At 43.8% G+C, this 18,037-nt stretch overlaps 1 protein-coding gene across 1 annotated transcript in view; it reads left to right on the top strand.

Moving 5' to 3' along the window:
- Nucleotides 1-18,037, top strand: part of rhpn1 (rhophilin, Rho GTPase binding protein 1) — a 31,089-nt gene that overhangs the window by 2,300 nt on the left and 10,752 nt on the right. The window contains exons 3-5 of the mRNA XM_079505752.1: nt 1,921-2,036; nt 10,896-11,024; nt 14,464-14,539. Coding sequence (XP_079361878.1) covers nt 1,921-2,036; nt 10,896-11,024; nt 14,464-14,539 — 321 coding nt within the window. The remainder of the gene's footprint in view (nt 1-1,920; nt 2,037-10,895; nt 11,025-14,463; nt 14,540-18,037) is intronic.

The raw sequence follows: 18,037 nt of genomic DNA, 5'->3' as shown, positions 1-18,037 counted from the left end.
ATATTGCACAATATGCTGGGGCTTAGTGCTCTAATGGACTATACTGAGGTCTGACACCTCAGTCTGCCATGTGATCTGTAGCAGCAGAGACAATGCAGACTGCAACAACACGTGTTGTCACATCAGCTGAAGGGTCAATGACGGGCATGCATGGCAAAAGTTTGTGTTGTGTGTGATGTCAGACCAGAGCTCTGGTCAGCCTATAATAGATGCTGTTGGGTGGTCCGAGAGCGTTGCAGAGGGAAGATAGGGACGACGTAGCGAGTGTTAAGGCACCAAATTGGGTTTTACTTAGAGAGATCAACTAAGTTGGAGTCACTTTCTGTCTCATTCGGCCAGGACCAGGAGTGTCTACCCCCTTTAATGCACTAGACCCCTTAGAGATGGATTGCTGACGCGGAGCGCAACGCCTACCATCAGCTCCCAGTACTTACCGCACGTCTTAGTTACCCAACCGTGATACTCACGCTGAGTTGGCGGTGCCCAGGCTGCGATCGAACCCAGATCCTTGTGGTCCAAAGGCGAGTGCTCTCCCGACTGAGTTACCCGAACACGTAAATAGACAGGCATACAGGGCCGGGCAACCACACTAATCATAGAATGTTGCACTGGATGGTGACCAAAGAGAAAGGAGGACCAGAGACAGCCGGTCACGTTGCTGTGGCAGTCGGGCACAAAGTGTACTCATTTGGAGGGTCAGTGTACAACTTGGATCAGATTCAGGTACACGTCTTCAACACAATGTCCTTGCACTGGATGGAGTTACCCGCAGTGACAAATGGAAGAGACAAATGTCCCCTTGAGGTTCCATCCATGCGCTACAGCCACACAGCTGTGCCAGTGGATGATGTCGTCTACATCTGGGGGGGTGTTACTACATGGCAGGACTGCTACGCAAGGAAGTTCTGCAATGTACTTTTTGCATTTGATGTTGACACCCACATGTGGTTCAAGCCCAAGATTTCTGGGACTGTTCCAGAGGCGAGATACAACCACTCAGCCTGTGTCTTGGGGAAGGTCATGTATATTTATGGAGGATACACCCAGCTTATACGGCCACGCGCTAACGATATTTACAAGTTGGACACTACCATAATGGTCTGGTCTCTAATTAACACCAGAGGCACACCTGCTTCATCAAGTCACTCTGCCACTATCATTGGGACGAAGATGTTTGTGTTTGGGGGCGTAGCGGAGGACGAGGACCTTTGTGACAACATCAGAGTGTTTGACACAGAGACCAAGTGCTGGCAGAGCATTCCTTCTGCACAGGTTCTACCAGAAGGACGCATGTCTCATTCAGCCTTTGCCTACAATGGAGAGCTGTACATAATTGGTGGAGACAGCTGGAACCAGATCATCAATGATCTTTGGAAATTCAATCCAGAGACCTCCTCCTGGAAGGAGGTTGAGCCCAAGGGGAAAGGCCCGTCTAGGATGTCTCGGATGTGCTGTTGCATGTTGGGAGATCGTATCATCCTCTTTGGTGGATACAAATATGGATACAAATATATACCTGTTCCGGTGCATGGCCTGTACATCTTAGAATTAAACCCCAGTCTGAAGATGTTATGCAAATTAATACTTATTCAGTACGGTCTGGATCAGTCTGGACTCCCACACGACCTCAGGTGGGAACTGGCAGCTGTGACTACCAACAGTAACAGATGACAACGTTCCATAAACTTCCATAAAGATATATTATATTTCTGTGTTTTTTGTTTGTATTTTTTAAATGGTTCTTTAATAATAATAATAAAATTGTAAGAGTCCTACATTTAACAAGCTGCCCATCTCGGCCAGTCATAAGCACAGCCATGCTGTGCAGTGTTCACATCTGTGAAAACGTATAGCCTAGCTGCTTCAGACTGTTTCAATTCCTCTCTCTGTCTCCTCTGCTCTCTCTCTCACTGTATCCAGGGATGTGACCCCCTTGCCCAGACTCAGCGCAGTAGGCTGCAGCATCGACGGGCCCGCATCAACCAGCAGATCAACAAGGAGATGCGCATGAGAGCTGGGGCCGAGAACCTCTTCAGGTGAGACGCCCAGAGTATATTAAACCGATGGGTCGCTCCTGGCTGTCGGGACTCATGGTGTCTGGCTTGTGTGTTGGTGGGGTGTTGGTGCCGACTGAGTGCTGTTGGCAACTCGGCAAATACACAGAGGAGTCTTTTTTTGCCAAGTATGAGTTACACACAAAGGAATTGTTGTGTGATACAGCGACAAGCCTTATATAAAGTTGCATTTAATGTTCCATTATTGTCAAATTTCATGGCTATACGGCACTTGGAACGTGTGCAATGACATTCACACACAGTAGACTAAACTAGACAGCAGGCATATGTCTAAATCTGTACCTAAAATTGCTAAAATATTGAGGAAATCAAGTTGCAATTGTCTCCATCTGTCTGCTGCATAAGTAACCAAAATGGGACACACGGCAGTGACCTGGCTGTTTAGTAAGCAGTGATGTAAATAGGTTTTCAATGTAATGAGTCCCGGGATGCAGGGATGGTCATATTTTGCAGCATTTAACTCCCATTTCATTTTATATGGTTATAATGTGATTATATTCATGTAGAAAACAGAAGAAGAAATGATTATTATAACTAAAGCTAGCAAACTAAACTAGAATAAAAAACAGTACAGTACAGTAGTACAGTAGTGCATCCCGTGGATGCAGAGGTTGTTGTTTTATTGCGTCCCTTAACTATAAACTGCGTTTTGGGATGCAAAATGTACCCTATTTTAATCTCTGAGTAAGTCAGCAGCAACAAGTATTTTTTTTTCATAAAGCATCACTCGCTTTTACAGGATAGTAAAGACAGCTGGTATACCTGTTGAACAAATCAGATGGGTTAGAATAGATTATAGAAACTACTGTATTTGTAGTGGTAAGACTCAGTCACTGTATGTGTTCCTCTCTGTATTAAGTTAAGGAACCTGTTTAAGCTTTTTTAAGCTTTAAGGAACGAGGAACCTAGATGCATTATGATTGAGGTTTTTTGTTGTTGCCAGAAATGTTAACTAGAGTCAAAGCAGGCTAGATCAATGGTTGACTTCACAGAAGGCGTGAGAAGCCTCCCGTTTAAGGCCAGTCCACACCAATGCAACTCCTTGCAACTGCAACTACAACCAGTATTCCCAAATAAATGGCAGTTGCAAGTAGTTGCATTGGTGTGGAATGGCCTTCAAATATTATTTTATTTTATTTTAGTTTTTGCAAGGAGTTGCAAATAGTTGCTTTGTTGTGGAATGGCCTATAGACCTAGCCTGATTATCAGACTGTAGCTTTCTTGAAGCTTCAGTCTGACATTGTCTCCTGTCTGAGCAATTTCAAGGGGGAGGGGATTAGAATTTCCCTCAACCAGTAGCCATTGGTGTTGTTTTTCCCTCCTTCCTCTGTGTGTTGTGCTGCGTGATGACGCTGAAAACGGGACTCGGCGCTGATTGGTTGTTTGTTAGACCCACCCCCACCACCGATTCTCATTGGATAATACATTTTTGTACCGACGAAATTATAGGTCCACAGTGCAACACCAGACCAAGAGACTCAGTCCACTCAGAGAGTGGGCGGGGTCTTTGGGCTGGATTCAGGCTACTATAGACCTGCATCATTACATCATTCAGCCATCAAACAGGATCTAGTAAGATCCTGACTCCTGAGTGCTGCTAATTTAACCACATGAACCCCAGCATCTCTATTCTGGGCATGTCAAAATAGGGGAACCTTTGTAGACTATAGCCAATCTACAAGCTCACAATGCCTCGCCTATTTTGAGTTCTCCACCCTATGTGTCTTGTTTTTGTTTTTTTATTGCTGTGCGTGACAGCGATACCATCATGTGCTAGAGCCCTGTGTTGTTGTGGTGCTGTTGGTGGCAGAGGATGAGTCTGATGAACCAACAAACCCCCAGTCCCATGGTGGGAAAAGGTCAGGGTTCACCCCCCACTGCCCAGTTTTATGACACTGTTTGGACTTCATTGTGTGTGTGTCTCTCTCTTTCTGCTCGTATTGTGTCTGTAATAGTTGTCTCCACCAGGCCGAAGGCATGGGGAGAGAGTATGTTTTGCACTCCGTCCGTGTGTGTGTGTGTCCTTCCTTCCGTCCGTCCGTCCTTCCGTCCGTCCGTTATCAGCTAATCTCCGGTACCGTTGGCCCGATCCATGCCAAACTGTGCACACACACTCCATGGATGCCAACGATGAACCTCTGCCCCAAATATTCCTCAACGGCCTGTTATAGCGCCACCATGAGGCCTATTTAGGCAAAACACATTTCTGTAGATTACGTACACATTTTATCCATACATCACACAATTCGGTATACACTATCTACATAGTCATGTGATCAACACGGATTTGCACCATTTCCCATCTTCCATCCTGATTGGCTAATATTGGCTTCCAAAGCTCACATGAATGGTCCGTTTCGAACAAAATGCCACAAATCACAAAAACAGTGTGCAATTTCCGTGATATTATACACGCACATTTCCACTAGGCCGAGGACGACATGCCACTCATTATTTTCCAAATCAGCCTCATGGTGGCGCTATAACAGGCCAATTCCTGTTTTTAGCTATAACTGCATCAATCTGTATACAACTTATGTATGCGCACTCCCTAGAGGCCATGGAAAAACATTTTCCCTGCATCCCTCCACATCTGCCGGTTATAGCGCCACCATGAGGCCGATTTCTGCTAAACACATTGCTTATGTTAGTCGCACAGATTTCATACAAATCTCACGCAAATCGGTACACACGATCTCTGTAGTCATGTGATCAAGACGAGTCTGTTGATTCTACACTGATTGGCTAACATTGCCTTCCAAAGTTTTCAGGAGTGGCCCGTTTTGTACAAAATGCTGCACATGTCCTGCTCATCCAGAATTCTATCCTCAGAGATGCTATGAGTGATCTGGCTCTGCATTTCCTCAACAAAATGAAGAAAATTGTTGCAAAAAACAAACAAACAAAAAAACATGTTTATATTACTCCTAAACATTTTGCCAAACATCACACACAGTCCTATCCTCCTGGTGGAGACCTGTGCCCAGAAGGGCACTTTTTCTAGTTGTGTATGTGTCTGCTCTGTACTAGTTTTTATTCAGTACTAGTTTGTATTCATAAGTGTTTCTTTTACTGTGTATGCATCTATTTAGCTTAGATTGTGCTCCTCCTGTGTGTGTGTTTGTGTGTGCGTGTGTTGAGGGTAGACAGCTCTGTTTTGCCCGTTAATACTTTCCATACTGCGTCTGATCTGACATACACAGAACATAGCCCAGCCATGCATGCTGCAGTTTGCATAACTCCTCTGGCCTCGCGTCAACGCAGCCAGCTGTCACTCACACAGTTAACAGTTTTACTAGCGTAGAGAAAAGAATAAGAAAAAAGACGGAGGGTCTGGCAGAACATCAAAGCCTTCGCTCTGAAAACATCAGCGTCATCTTTAAACCCCCAAGTCCAGCGGCAGCTCTTCTCTGTCTCAGTCTGTATGTCTAGTTCTGATGAAGAGCATGTTGCTGCAAACGTCATGTATCTGGTGTTAATAAATGACGCCTTTGGAGCAGCGCACAGTGTGCGGAGCGAGGTTAACCCCTTCCTGATGTTTCAAACTCTGTCTAACACCTGTTGCATTAGGATGCAGTATGTGTGTCGTGTGATGGTCATAACATTGAGTTGCATTTAGTGCAATTATCTACCGTACAGCTTGTTTGCTACAAGTCCAGGTGAGTGTGTTGGTACTGGAACCTGGCCCATCACTCGTCAAAGCATGGGAACTATTTCCAGTCTCTCTCTCTCTCTCTCTCTCTCTCTGTCTCTGTCTCTCTCATTCCCTCTGGGTGAACTGCATACGTTCATCAGAGTAAAAGGGAGGCGCTAGTAGGCATGTGACTCACTACTACTATGACTGTTGCTGTGTCAGGATCTAATATATCAACACAGAAAACAATAGCGCCTCTAATTAAATGACAACCGATCCCCAGGGGCCCAGATCCCCCTTACGCACGCACGCACGCACGCACGCACGCACGCACGCACGCACGCACGCACGCACGCACGCACGCACGCACGCACGCACGCACGTCGCACGCACGCACGCACGCACGCACGCACGCACGCACGCACGCACGCACGCACGCACGCACACACACACACACACACACACACATGCGCATTACGCACACCCACACATACCACTACCCACACTTGTTTGGCTGTGCACCTTATTAAGTTTGGAGAAGAGTTTACTCATGGAGGAGGAAATCAAAGAACATCTCTGCAGGCTCATTGTTGAATCAGGGAGGGGGTTTGTGGACCTTTTTTATTTTTTTAATTCCCCCGGCTATGTTTGTTTCACTTGGTCCCGTCTCTCGGAAAGATCCATGACTCAGTTTAAGGGAAATAAAACAATCTTTCTCTCGCTCACACGCACACTCACAGTCACGCGCCTCCCCCTCTATTGGGACAGCGGGCGTGTGAGGGAGGGGGTTGGCAGACAAAGAGCCCCCCGCACAGGCCTGCCTCTAATCAACAGGCTTTGTGTCTTCCTGTTGTTCCAATACGGAGCCATGGGGAGCTCATCCTTGGTTATTATTGGTCTGGAATGGTCAGAGCCTTTATTTTTTAACCTCATGAATGCTAGCGTCCCTATTCTGGGCTGAACATTTAGCAGATCTACTACAAGCTCAATCTCAAGCTCACATTATGAATGAGTTTTGTACATTGGCTATTTTTGTGTGTGAAGAGATTTGGTGTTGTGGGAAAAAAGTAGCAGGCCATGTATAGAGCCCACGGTCAACAAAGTCTTCTCAATTGATAATCTGTTATTTTTGGCGAGTGACAAAATGCTACATAAATTAGGTTTCTCTCTCTTTGTTTTCCATTTTCCTTCTGCCCCTCTGTCTCTCTCTCACATGCGCACGCACGCACGCACGCACGCACGCACGCACACACGCACACACGCACAAACATAAACATCTCTGTGGAACTGGGTCAAGGGGAGTTTGGACCTCTAATGAGACATTTTGGGTTGAGGGGGGGGGGGTAAATCATCAGAGCTCATCAGTGATTGGCTGATAACGACGTCATTTTGTTCCTGGGGGTGGTGTTATCTGTGGCTACTCGACTAACTAATCTGGGTCTGGTTGCTGACACGTGCTAGTTCATATATAAAAAACAACTCTTTAACAGAAAGGGGTCATTTTCTGGTTATCTGGCACTTTTTCTTCCTTTCTCAGCAAAGTCCACTCAGAAAGAGCAAGAGATTGTTTTATTTATTTTTTTACCCTCGACACTGTGTGTGTGTGTGTGTGTGTGTGTGTGTGTGTGTGTGTGTGTGTGTGTGAAGGGGATATTTGGCACTTGGCAGGCCTTTTTAAGCTGACTAATCAGATTGTCCTTGGCTTGACCCCAGAGAGGTGTGTGTGCTCGCTCTGGTACATCTTGTGAGGACCATATGAGGACCAAATGTCTTCAAAAGTACAAAGATGAAGATTATTGTGGGAAGTGAGGACCGTGCGTGCGTGCGTGCGTGCGTGCGTGCGTGCGTGCGTGCGTGCGTGCGTGTGTGTGTGTGTGCGTGAGCATGTGCGTGATAAAGTGACAATGTTTTTCCGATTGATGCGTTTACAGGTTGATGCTGTAATTCTCAAACACTCCCGGGTGTTGAAGGTTGTGATGAGATTTAAGTTTAGGGTTAGGTGTTGGATTTTGGACATTGTAGGGTTAGGTGTTTTTGATATTGTAATATTTTATCATAAGTGTTGTCTTGTACTGGTTTTAAAGGCTGCATTACATAAAGTAATACCTGATTGTTCAAGCTGTTAGATTATTTGCCTTACGGAAGTTACGGGCCTGTGTGAGTCTCTCTCTTTCTCTCCCTCTACATGAGACGTTGTGCGTTGTCCTGATTATTGGCACGACAGTGATGCTTGCAGAAACGAGGCGCAGCCGAGTTCCACAAACATCACTGAAGTGCCAATAATCACGATTAAGCCACCCTCAAGTGTAATATTGTGATTATACAACAGTTACCATCCAAGTAAAACATACATGTATTCATATTGTGGGGCATTTCACTCTCAAAATAACAAGCTTTCCGCTCTCTGTTATCCTAATACATTGGCGGTGTCTGAGTCCTTGTTTACTCAGCCAGTCCAAACCCAACAATGAGATGGCTGTGCGCTAGACAACCTCTCCCAAACTGAACACAGAGAAACAAAACATTCAAACTGTTAGCTCAATCTCACTGTAATTGACCTATAGCTAAGCCCCTCCCCAAACTGCTATGGTCCAATCACAGCTAAGCATAACATGGGTTAGACAAACCTCTCCACCAATAGTTTTCACATATTTTTCCAGTGCATATGGCAGGCCTTGTTGACGGATTGGGAAGAGATTTTGAAGGACTAGTTACAAATATGAACCAGTATCTAATGTGTAAAATCCATGATATTTACATTGGAATGAATGGGCCCGGCTGGAAAGTGTCCAAGTGGGAGTGTCTAAGTGGTAGAGGGTGGAGCTTTGCTAAAGGTGAATTAATATATCCGATAGATTTATTTTAATGACAGATTTAGCTACTACGTCTGCAAACTTCCCATACAAACTGCTAGCCTAGACACAGCCGGGCTGAGCCGGCTCTGCTCTGCCGAGATCCTGTCTGATCAGCACAGCTGATTTTTACTTCATGCTCGTTTGAGCATGGGTAGAACCCAAGCCCCCAGTGCAGCTCTCCAACCTTGAAGCACTGGGCCCTAGTGGTAAGAGGTAGGACTGCAGGCGGACCCGTGGAGTTATGACTAGGAAACCCCGTGCAGCTGGGGTTTAACAAAAAACGCGGAAGTAGACGGTTCTTCCGGGTGCTTCAAAACGCCACTGAGCAACTTCCACTGAAATGAATAGCGGGGGGGTGGGGCTGTCGCTCCGGTTCAGTCTCTATCCTTTTAATACTCTATGGTAGAACCAATCAGATTGCTTGGTCGGAACTACCTGGTGTATAATACTAGAACATAAAGTACGAGTATAACATAATTCTTCTAGGTCGTCCTCAGGCGAGCCCTCAATCGTGCTCCTGCTTCATTCTTGAGTACATTACACACTACGGACTACTCAAGAATAACAGAATAGTGAACATTTGCTCTGAAAACAAGATCTACAAGCTCACTGTGCAGCGCTGCCATGTGTTGGGAGGTTGTAGATCTGCAATTTGTGGTGCATAACACTTCAACAAATCAACCTCCTAATCCCAACCCTTGAATGCCTAATACTAACCCTAACCCCAACCTGAACCTTTTAACTGTAAAACATCCATTTCTCTTGTGAGGACCAGGAAAATGGTCCTCACAGTGTATATTTTTAGCCCCTCCTATGTCCAGCTTTGAGTGTTTGTGTAAAAAGAACTACAGTGTAAACAGAAACATTGCAGACAAAAGTATGCAAATTGTGATTGGCCAGAATGAGATCATGTATTATGATGTATGATGATGATCAGAGGGTGCTCTTATCATCATACATCATAATACATTCACACAGGTGTGATTTTTTAAGTTCTTTAAGTTCTATACTACTTGATCCTCACAACTCACAAAAGTATAGTTGTAGTAAAAGTGCACGCAGCCACGCACGCACACAACTATACATCAGGCTCAGAAGCACATCATATCAAGGCTCCAGTGATTGTCCATGATTGCGTAACCACGGGGATTACCCTGGCCAGTGTATAGCATCAGTTACCGTGACAACCTAGCAGTGCCTCAAACTTTCCAGGAACGTGTGTTAACATCAGACCCCCTACACACACACACACACACACACACACACACACACACACACACACACACACACACACACACACACACACACACACATACCGCAGCAACGTAAGCTTTACACACCACTCTCCTTTGTTTGGATTTTAGAAGAGCAGTGAATGGAGTGACGGAAGAGAGGGCGTGAATAAATGACAGAGGGGGGTCTCCACCAAACAGAGGGGGGTCTCCACCGAAAGGTTGTTTGTGTGGCTTGTTTGTGGTTGGCAGAAAGTAGAAAGTAGAACGTTTATAGTGAAGATGAATCACTTTCAACCTTGTGTCTTTATTGGGCACGTCATCATGGGCAACATTTTCAAAAACAGAAAATAAATTGTGGATCTACAAGCTTGCTTTTTGTTGCACAACATAGTGTATGTTGTGTGTGCTGTCATGGATGCCTGTTGTTGTCACAGAAGACTGTTTCTCCTGTTTTAGACTACAATTTGCACTCATTTTAAGATTTTAAACCGTAACATGTAATTTAAATGATTGTTTAAAACTGTCCATCCTGGAGGGGCTGCTGATGGAAATGAGCTCATGACTATATACTGTACATCTGCAAACAGTCAGTCCAATGTTTCTCTCTACTTGTCCCATGCAAATGCAAACAAATGAACCCACTGAGACCTGAGGACCAGATTCTACAAAATTACAAGTCTTCTAAATCCTGGAAAACTTATTTTTCTATGTCAGTGGTGCTCAAACCTTTTCATGTCACGGACCCCCAGAATTACTGTATATGTATTTGACCGCCCCAAAAGCATCTCAAAATATGTTGTTCCATGGATCCCCCAGAAGCAAAGATTTGAATTAAAAATGTTCGCTGTGAAAGAATATATATTCAAAGATGTGCGCACGTTTTCACAATTTAAAAAAAATATAGCAGATCTACAAGCTCGTAGCGAGCTTGTAGATCTGCTATTTCTCAATGGCTAAAGTATAAAATATTGGTTAAAGCTGTTAAAAGCTAAGGTGACACGGATGCGTTCCAGGTCTTTAAAGCTGTTAAAAGCTAAGGTGACACGGATGCTTTCCAGGTCTTTAAAGCAGTAAATGAAAGTGTTTTGTGCTGCAGGGCGACCACCAACAACAAGGTGAAGGAGACCGTGGCTCTGGAGCTGAGCTTCGTCAACTCCAACCTGCAGCTGCTCAAAGAGGAGCTGGAGGAGCTCAACAGCAACATGGAGGTCTACCAGACCGAGAGGTACTAGGGACACGCACGCACGCACGCACGCATGCACACACACACACACACACACACACGCGCACACACACGCACGCACGCACACACACACACACACACACACACACACACACACACAAACACTAGTCTTGCCTCATTACTATTTGGACTCTGCATTCCAGGCCACCCTCATTAGCCTGACGAATGCCATAATTGGAGAAAACAAGCGCCCATTGCTTTTTACTTATTTACTGTACACCATATTACACCACGTGTGCGCACAAGTATGGTGTGCATGTGTCTGACAGACAGACAGAAAGTGTGATTTATTTCTTCATTGCGCACCGGAGGTCACGCACGTGCAAGCTCACAACGTGTCACATTGGGCCAGATTCACAACGCTGTTTACGCTCATATTGTGAGCGTACGGACATTTACGAGCATTCCCACGTTACGTGTGGAATTCATCATTTGAGCTTGGCCAAATCAAGTTTGGTATCAGCATCAAACTTCCATTATGCCAAGTACCAACTAGCGCCAAATGTCCCTCGAATCATTTTAATATTTTTTTTTTTGGCGTTTTTCTTTTTTTGCCTTTATTGATAGGGTACAGTAATTAGACAGGAAAGGGGGAGAGAGATGGGGAGTGACACGCGGCCGTCCGGCTGGCTTGGCAGCCTAGGTGCCCAGACGGTTGAGCTAACCGCCTGGGCCTCATTTTAATATTATTGACGACATCATGAAATTAACCATTCATACTGTAGCCAACTTACAACTGACGAAGAGGATATATAGGCTGTCCAGAACATATAGGTGTCCAGAACAAATCCATTCCCCATGGCATTCAGACAGACGAGATGATAGCAATCTAAAAGACGGACTTCCCCTCATTAATCAATGCAGCTTTGACAAAGAAAAATATCGGATATCTTTTTTACCTCTGCAAAGGTGTGAATGAGCAATTGTTCAATAGAAAAGGCTTTTAAAATGGTAAATGGTGCATTTATATAGCGCCTTTTATCCAAGGCGCTTTACATAGATTGTGCATTACATTCACACATTCATACACCGATGGCAGCGGAAACCATGCAAGGCACCAACCAGCACATCAGGAGCAATTAGGGGTTCAGTGTCTTGCTCAAGGACACTTCGAAACTAACTCTGGGGGAGCCCGGGTTCGAACTGGCAACCTTGCCAGTTCCATCCAGCCACTCTACCCCTGAGCCACCGCCGCTTTTATAATATGATTGCCAAGTAGCCTTGGTCCTGAGGTTGAACTTAAATAAATACATTAACGTTGCATTATAAGAGAGTTATAACGTTCAGTCAGCTGACATTGCGAGTGACTCGCCTGTCAAAATCAGCTGATCAACAAGTTCATGCGGTGTGATGCACCGCGTTCACCGCTGTAAGCTTGGAGATCTGTCATCTGTGCATTTTGCAGGAATGTGATGACCTTTTTCACCCGAGGAAAAATATTTCCTGTTGCCTTATATGGCGTGAAATGGGCGTGGATGTTCTATTAAACCAGGCGACACCAGGCGAATCGTTTGGGAAAGAGGCGGAATGAGATACACGGGCGATCCTCACAAATGAAGTCATTACGCTACCTATGGTGAATGACATGTGAGATTGATCAGATGGATTAATACGCTCTCATTACGCACTTCATTTACGCCTGGTCGTACATTTCCGCTGTGAATCTGGCCCATTGTGACTTGTGAGCTTGTAGATCTGCTATTGTCCTAACTGTGTGTGTTTTAGCCAGCCATATAGGAGATTTTCCCTCTCCAGCTCAGGTTCACAAGAGGGTCAAATCCCCTGATTAGAGTGTCATTAATTGTGTGTGCGTGTGTGCGTATGTGTGTCTTTGGGAGTGGGAGGGTTAATGCTTGGCTTTGGCTTGGCTTATTAGAGGGATGAAGGGCAAAGCAACAAGCCTAGTGTGTTTGGGCACAGATGGTACACTCTGGATGCATGTTTATACAATTTACAATTTAGGCATTTAGCAGACACTCTTTATCCAGAGCAACTTGCAGTAAGCAAAGTCAACAATACTGTACAGTACATTAAATGCAGAGACTCTTACTTAATATAAAAAAGAAATTATCCGTGCATTGAAAGTAAACTAATAATGAATAACAAATATAGCCGAGCTACAAGCTCTACTATTTTCACTATTGTACATATTGTACTGTACACACACTTGTACTTGTCATTTTCCTTCCTTCAGCCACATCTCAAACTTGTTATAATTGGCTGTAGCTAGCTACACTAGAAATGTGGTCTACCCCTCTCATGCTAATTCTTTCCGACATGCGGCAGTGGCTCAAGAGGTATTGAGCAGCCAGCCGTCTGGGAGCCAGTGTGTTCCAAGTTAGATTCTGTCGCACCATGGTTGCCTGTCAAAGTGTCCTTGAGCAAGACACTGAACCTCAGCGTTATTGCTCTGGTTGAGCAGTTTGGTGCATTGAATGTAGTAGCATTGTTTACAGGTATTCTACCAGTGTGGTGTGTGAATGTGAAGTACATTGTGAAGTGCATTTGAGTGGGCAGAAACTACAAGTTTGTATTTACAGTACCGTTTAAAGTTCACCAGGAGAAATTTTGAGGCTTTTTCAAACGCTGCTATTTGCTCAGATAAATACATCTGGTGAACAGAGTACCATGTTCATAGATCTTTGAGAGATCCAAGACAGGACAAATTGTTGTTGTTTACTCTCCCCCCAACTACAAATTGAAAACAAGGCAGGCTAGTAAGCAATGCAGCTGCAGCTATTGAAATGTATAATGGGTTGTTAGATTGAGGTGTGAGAGCCATGAGTGTGCCACGGTCAATTCTTGGCATATTCAGCCATACCCAATATCTAACACACCCATAATCCTATTAGCCGCAGGCGCAGCTGTGTTGATTACGTCGCAGAGTACTATAAGGTAAATCTCATGCGGCCTGCAATGTTATTACCTTTCTGTAATTTTGTAACCTGAACTGGAATCAAACCACAAAACCTGCCTAGGTTTACATACCTCTTTAAGAGTGTGTCATTTTGAATAGGATTTTCTGTCTGTCTATGTTAAGTTGATACAGTATGCGAGTCAGACATTCAGCAGAACAGAAGAATATCTTGTTTTGGAGATCATGTGCAACTGCTTTGCCTTTGATGAAAAAATTACAGCCTCGTGTTTTGCTAGTGGCACTGAATATGGTGCTGCTGTGAGAAGCCACCAGTAGACACATCACATACTACTGACAAAGCACATGTACACGCCTACTGTAGACAATGCAGAACATTGTAAATTGTATAATATATACTATACTGTACATCTATAATAGACTATATAGACTACTAGCCTATAATTGTAATAATTGTGTAAGTAATGCAGTATGTGGTTAATGTGTGTACTTCACAATGTGAGGGTGAAGTATCCTGCATGTGTTTACATTTTGCTTGACTCCCAGTGAGGGAGTCAACGTTCCCATGATCCCCCTCGGGTTGAAAGAAACGAAGGAAGTGGACTTCACAGTCTCTATTCAGGTGAGGAGAGAGTGATTCTGTCATCAAATTATCTGGATACATTAAAATACCCAAGTAATCATATACTGTATACTGTATATATATGTATAGTTCCAAATATATCATTCAACACAATTACTGAAGTGCTACAGCACGTCAGGGTTCTTCAGTGGTTCTTTGGGATAGTTGAGGTGCTAAATAGAACTTTGAACGTAAACCACACTGGTTGAGAACAGTGTGGTTCTCAATCTGTATATGAGTCATTCTACGAAACCAGTACGATTTGGACTTGAAAGGTTTTACTTTTCTGAATACCCCACAACTTTAAGGACATATTGAACTAGCAGAAAATCATATTTTCCCATCTCAGGCATTAAATTCATATTTTGTATACAATAATACAATAACAGGATTGACAATTAACAGGGTTGACTCGAACAGGGTTGTGATGCGTCCCTGTTTTTCCTACCCGATTTCACACTAGTGAGGGGTGGGGGGGGGGGGCTGGGGGCGGTCGGCTGTGGAACTTGAAGGACAACGGCACGTATAAAAACGTAGGCGAAAACAGAAGTAAAGCGCAACACGAGGATAAAGGAAACATTCAGTACAAACTACTACTACTACCTAAGGCAACTAAAACAGTTGTAAAGGTCGTTTGCTGTAGTAAATAAGGCAGTGTGTTTGAATCTGCATACAGGTCTCTCGCCCTCCTACCCCTCACTGGTGCGAAATCGGGTAGGAAAAACGGGGACGCGGTTGTGATATATTTTTACTCAAGATGGTGATTAAGAGGAGACCACATCGCATGCATGATTAAGAAATAAGATATATTGTTGAAATAACAAACTATTTATATCTTTATTCCATGTACATAACAGAGTTGAGCTGTTGTAATTTACGACCACATATGAGAGTATAAATGACTATAAAACATCACAAGGTGTGAAATTGCCACTTTCTGTAGCATGTTGTTCAAAAGACTTGTAGAATGCCACTCCCTGTTGCTGATGTCACTAAAGGGCCAGTTCATTATTGTTATGGACTATGGAGGGGAAAATGACTTGTGTAACGGGGTTGAGTGCAACTGGGCTGACAGAGCTATATAATGCTATTTTAATGATTAATTATTCAAAAACTAAACATGACCAGCAATAAATCAAAGATAGATTTATATGTGAATGGCCTAATTTATGGAGTTTTGTAATTTTTTTATAGTCATATCTATATATATCAAGTCCCCTTTCATCGAAGGCCATTGGGGACATGAACAAAATTACAAAATAGGGGGTGTCAGTGTCTACTGAAAGCAAGATCAAAATTTTCTATATGAATGACCAATATTAAAGGGAACATTTCAATTGATGATAACAAGCTTTTAAAAATATATTTTGGTGACCCAATCGATAAAATACACCTGAAAAGGTCAGAGAGACCGCAAATCATATCGGTTTCGTGGAATGACTCATGTACTGTGATATATATATATATATATATATATATATATATATATATATATATATATATATATATATATATTAATTCGTTTCCCCCCCTTTACTCACACTAATACAGTACATACTTAGCCTATGGGGCTTGTCCAAACAAGACAGGTGCACAAATGTCATTCATGAATATTTTTTGTTCATCAATAAGTAGCTTATTAATAGCCGTGTGTGTGTGTGTGTGTGTGTGTGTGTGTGTGTGTGTGTGTGTGTGTGTGTGTGTGTGTGTGTGTGTGTGTGTGTGTGTGTGTGTGTGTGTGTGTGTGTGTGTGTGTGTGTGTGTGTGTGTGTGTGTGGTGTGTGAGAGAGAGAGTCATGACCTTAACATGAGGTAACGTAATAAGTCCTCCCCTGATCCTTCCAATATAACCGTAGTGCAAAGCTACTTTCAGTTGGGTTAAGGGTAGTTAGATTAAGTGTTGACAGGTCTATTCCCTGCACAAGTGAATCATCATGGCAATGCATTTCATCAGTTATAAACCTTTTATAGTCAGTGTAATGTGCCTCCAGGTTAGATTTATAGTTTGTAAAAGCTCTGCCAAGTGTGCTGTTCTAAGCCAGTGAAAATGCTGTCGAACAGAGGCTGGCATGGAGACAAAGCCAACGGTTTCCCACGGCTTTGTCAAATTGCTGACTGATCATTGAAGCACGACGCGGGTGACGGGTCAGGACAGCCCCATCAAATAATGACTTGATTCTTTATGTTATGCATGTCTCTGCATGTTAGGAGTTGGATGTCAGAGTACTGGAAGGACTAGAGTAGGATGGCAGATTACTGAAAGGACATAGAAGATAGTAAAGGAATATTCAGGAAATCAGTTTAATTATTTTAAGAATTCATGGACTTTTGAATTGCATTTGTAGGTTTTTCCTTGAACTATTTACGGCTAGTTAATCAATGTAGTAACTGGATCACAATACATATCTCATTCAAGTCTCTAGTTGATTTTTGTCTCCACCAGGCCGAAGGCATGGGGAGAGAGTATGTTTTGCACTCCGCCCATCCGTCCGTGTGTCCGTCCGTGTGTCCGTCTGTGAACAGCTAATCTCTGGCACCGTTGGCTTGATCGCAGCCATACTCTGCACACATACTCCCTGAATGCCAGAGCTGAACCTCTGCCCCAAAGTTTTCACATTGGCCTGTTATAGCGCCACCAGGAGGCCGCTTTGTGCAAAACAAATGTTTTGACAGTACACCTACAGATTTTGTCCAAACATTACGCAAATTGGTACACAGTCTCTCTAGAGCCATTCAACGAAACGGGTCTTTCAGATTTTTCAGACTCCATCCTGATTGGCTAAGATTGGCTTCCAAAGTTCGCAGGAGTGCTCCGTTTCAAACAAAATGCTGCAAATCATGAACACATGGTGTGATTTCCGTGAAATTTTGCACGCACATTCCCACTAGGTCGAGGAAGAAATGCCACTTGAATATTTTCAACTCAGCCTCATGGTGGCGCTATAACTGGCCGATTTGTGTTTTTACCTATAACTGCACCGATCTGTGTAAAACCATGTATGCACACTCCCTAGAGGCCAAGGAAAAACCTTTGCCTGGAATTTTTCACATCTGCTCTTTATAGCGCCACCAGGAGGCCGAGATATGTAAAACACATTTTCTAATATTACTCCTTCAGATTTTATCCACATTTCACGCAAATCGGTACACATGCTCTCCATAGTCATGTGATCATGTGATTTGTTTGATTTCTCATAATTATCCATCCTGATTGGCTACGATTGGCTTCTAAAGTTTTCAGGAGTAGCCCGTTTTGTACCCGTTTTGTACAAATTGCCACAACTCCGCAACGCAGCGTCCGATTGCGGTGAAACTGTGCATGCCTATTCCCACTACTAGGCTGAGGAAGAAATGCCACTTGACAGTTTTCAAATCAGCCTCATGGTGGCGCTACAACAGGCCAAGTCGCGACACACACACACACACACACACACACACACACACACACACACACACACACACACAAACACACACAAACAAATAAACATGTTTATATTA

This window comes from Electrona antarctica (assembly GCF_951216825.1).
Source record: "Electrona antarctica genome assembly, chromosome: 7".
Lineage (NCBI taxonomy): Eukaryota > Metazoa > Chordata > Actinopteri > Myctophiformes > Myctophidae > Electrona > Electrona antarctica.
The sequence above is the reverse complement of the archived record's forward strand: the minus strand, read 5'-3'. Positions and strand labels throughout refer to the sequence as shown.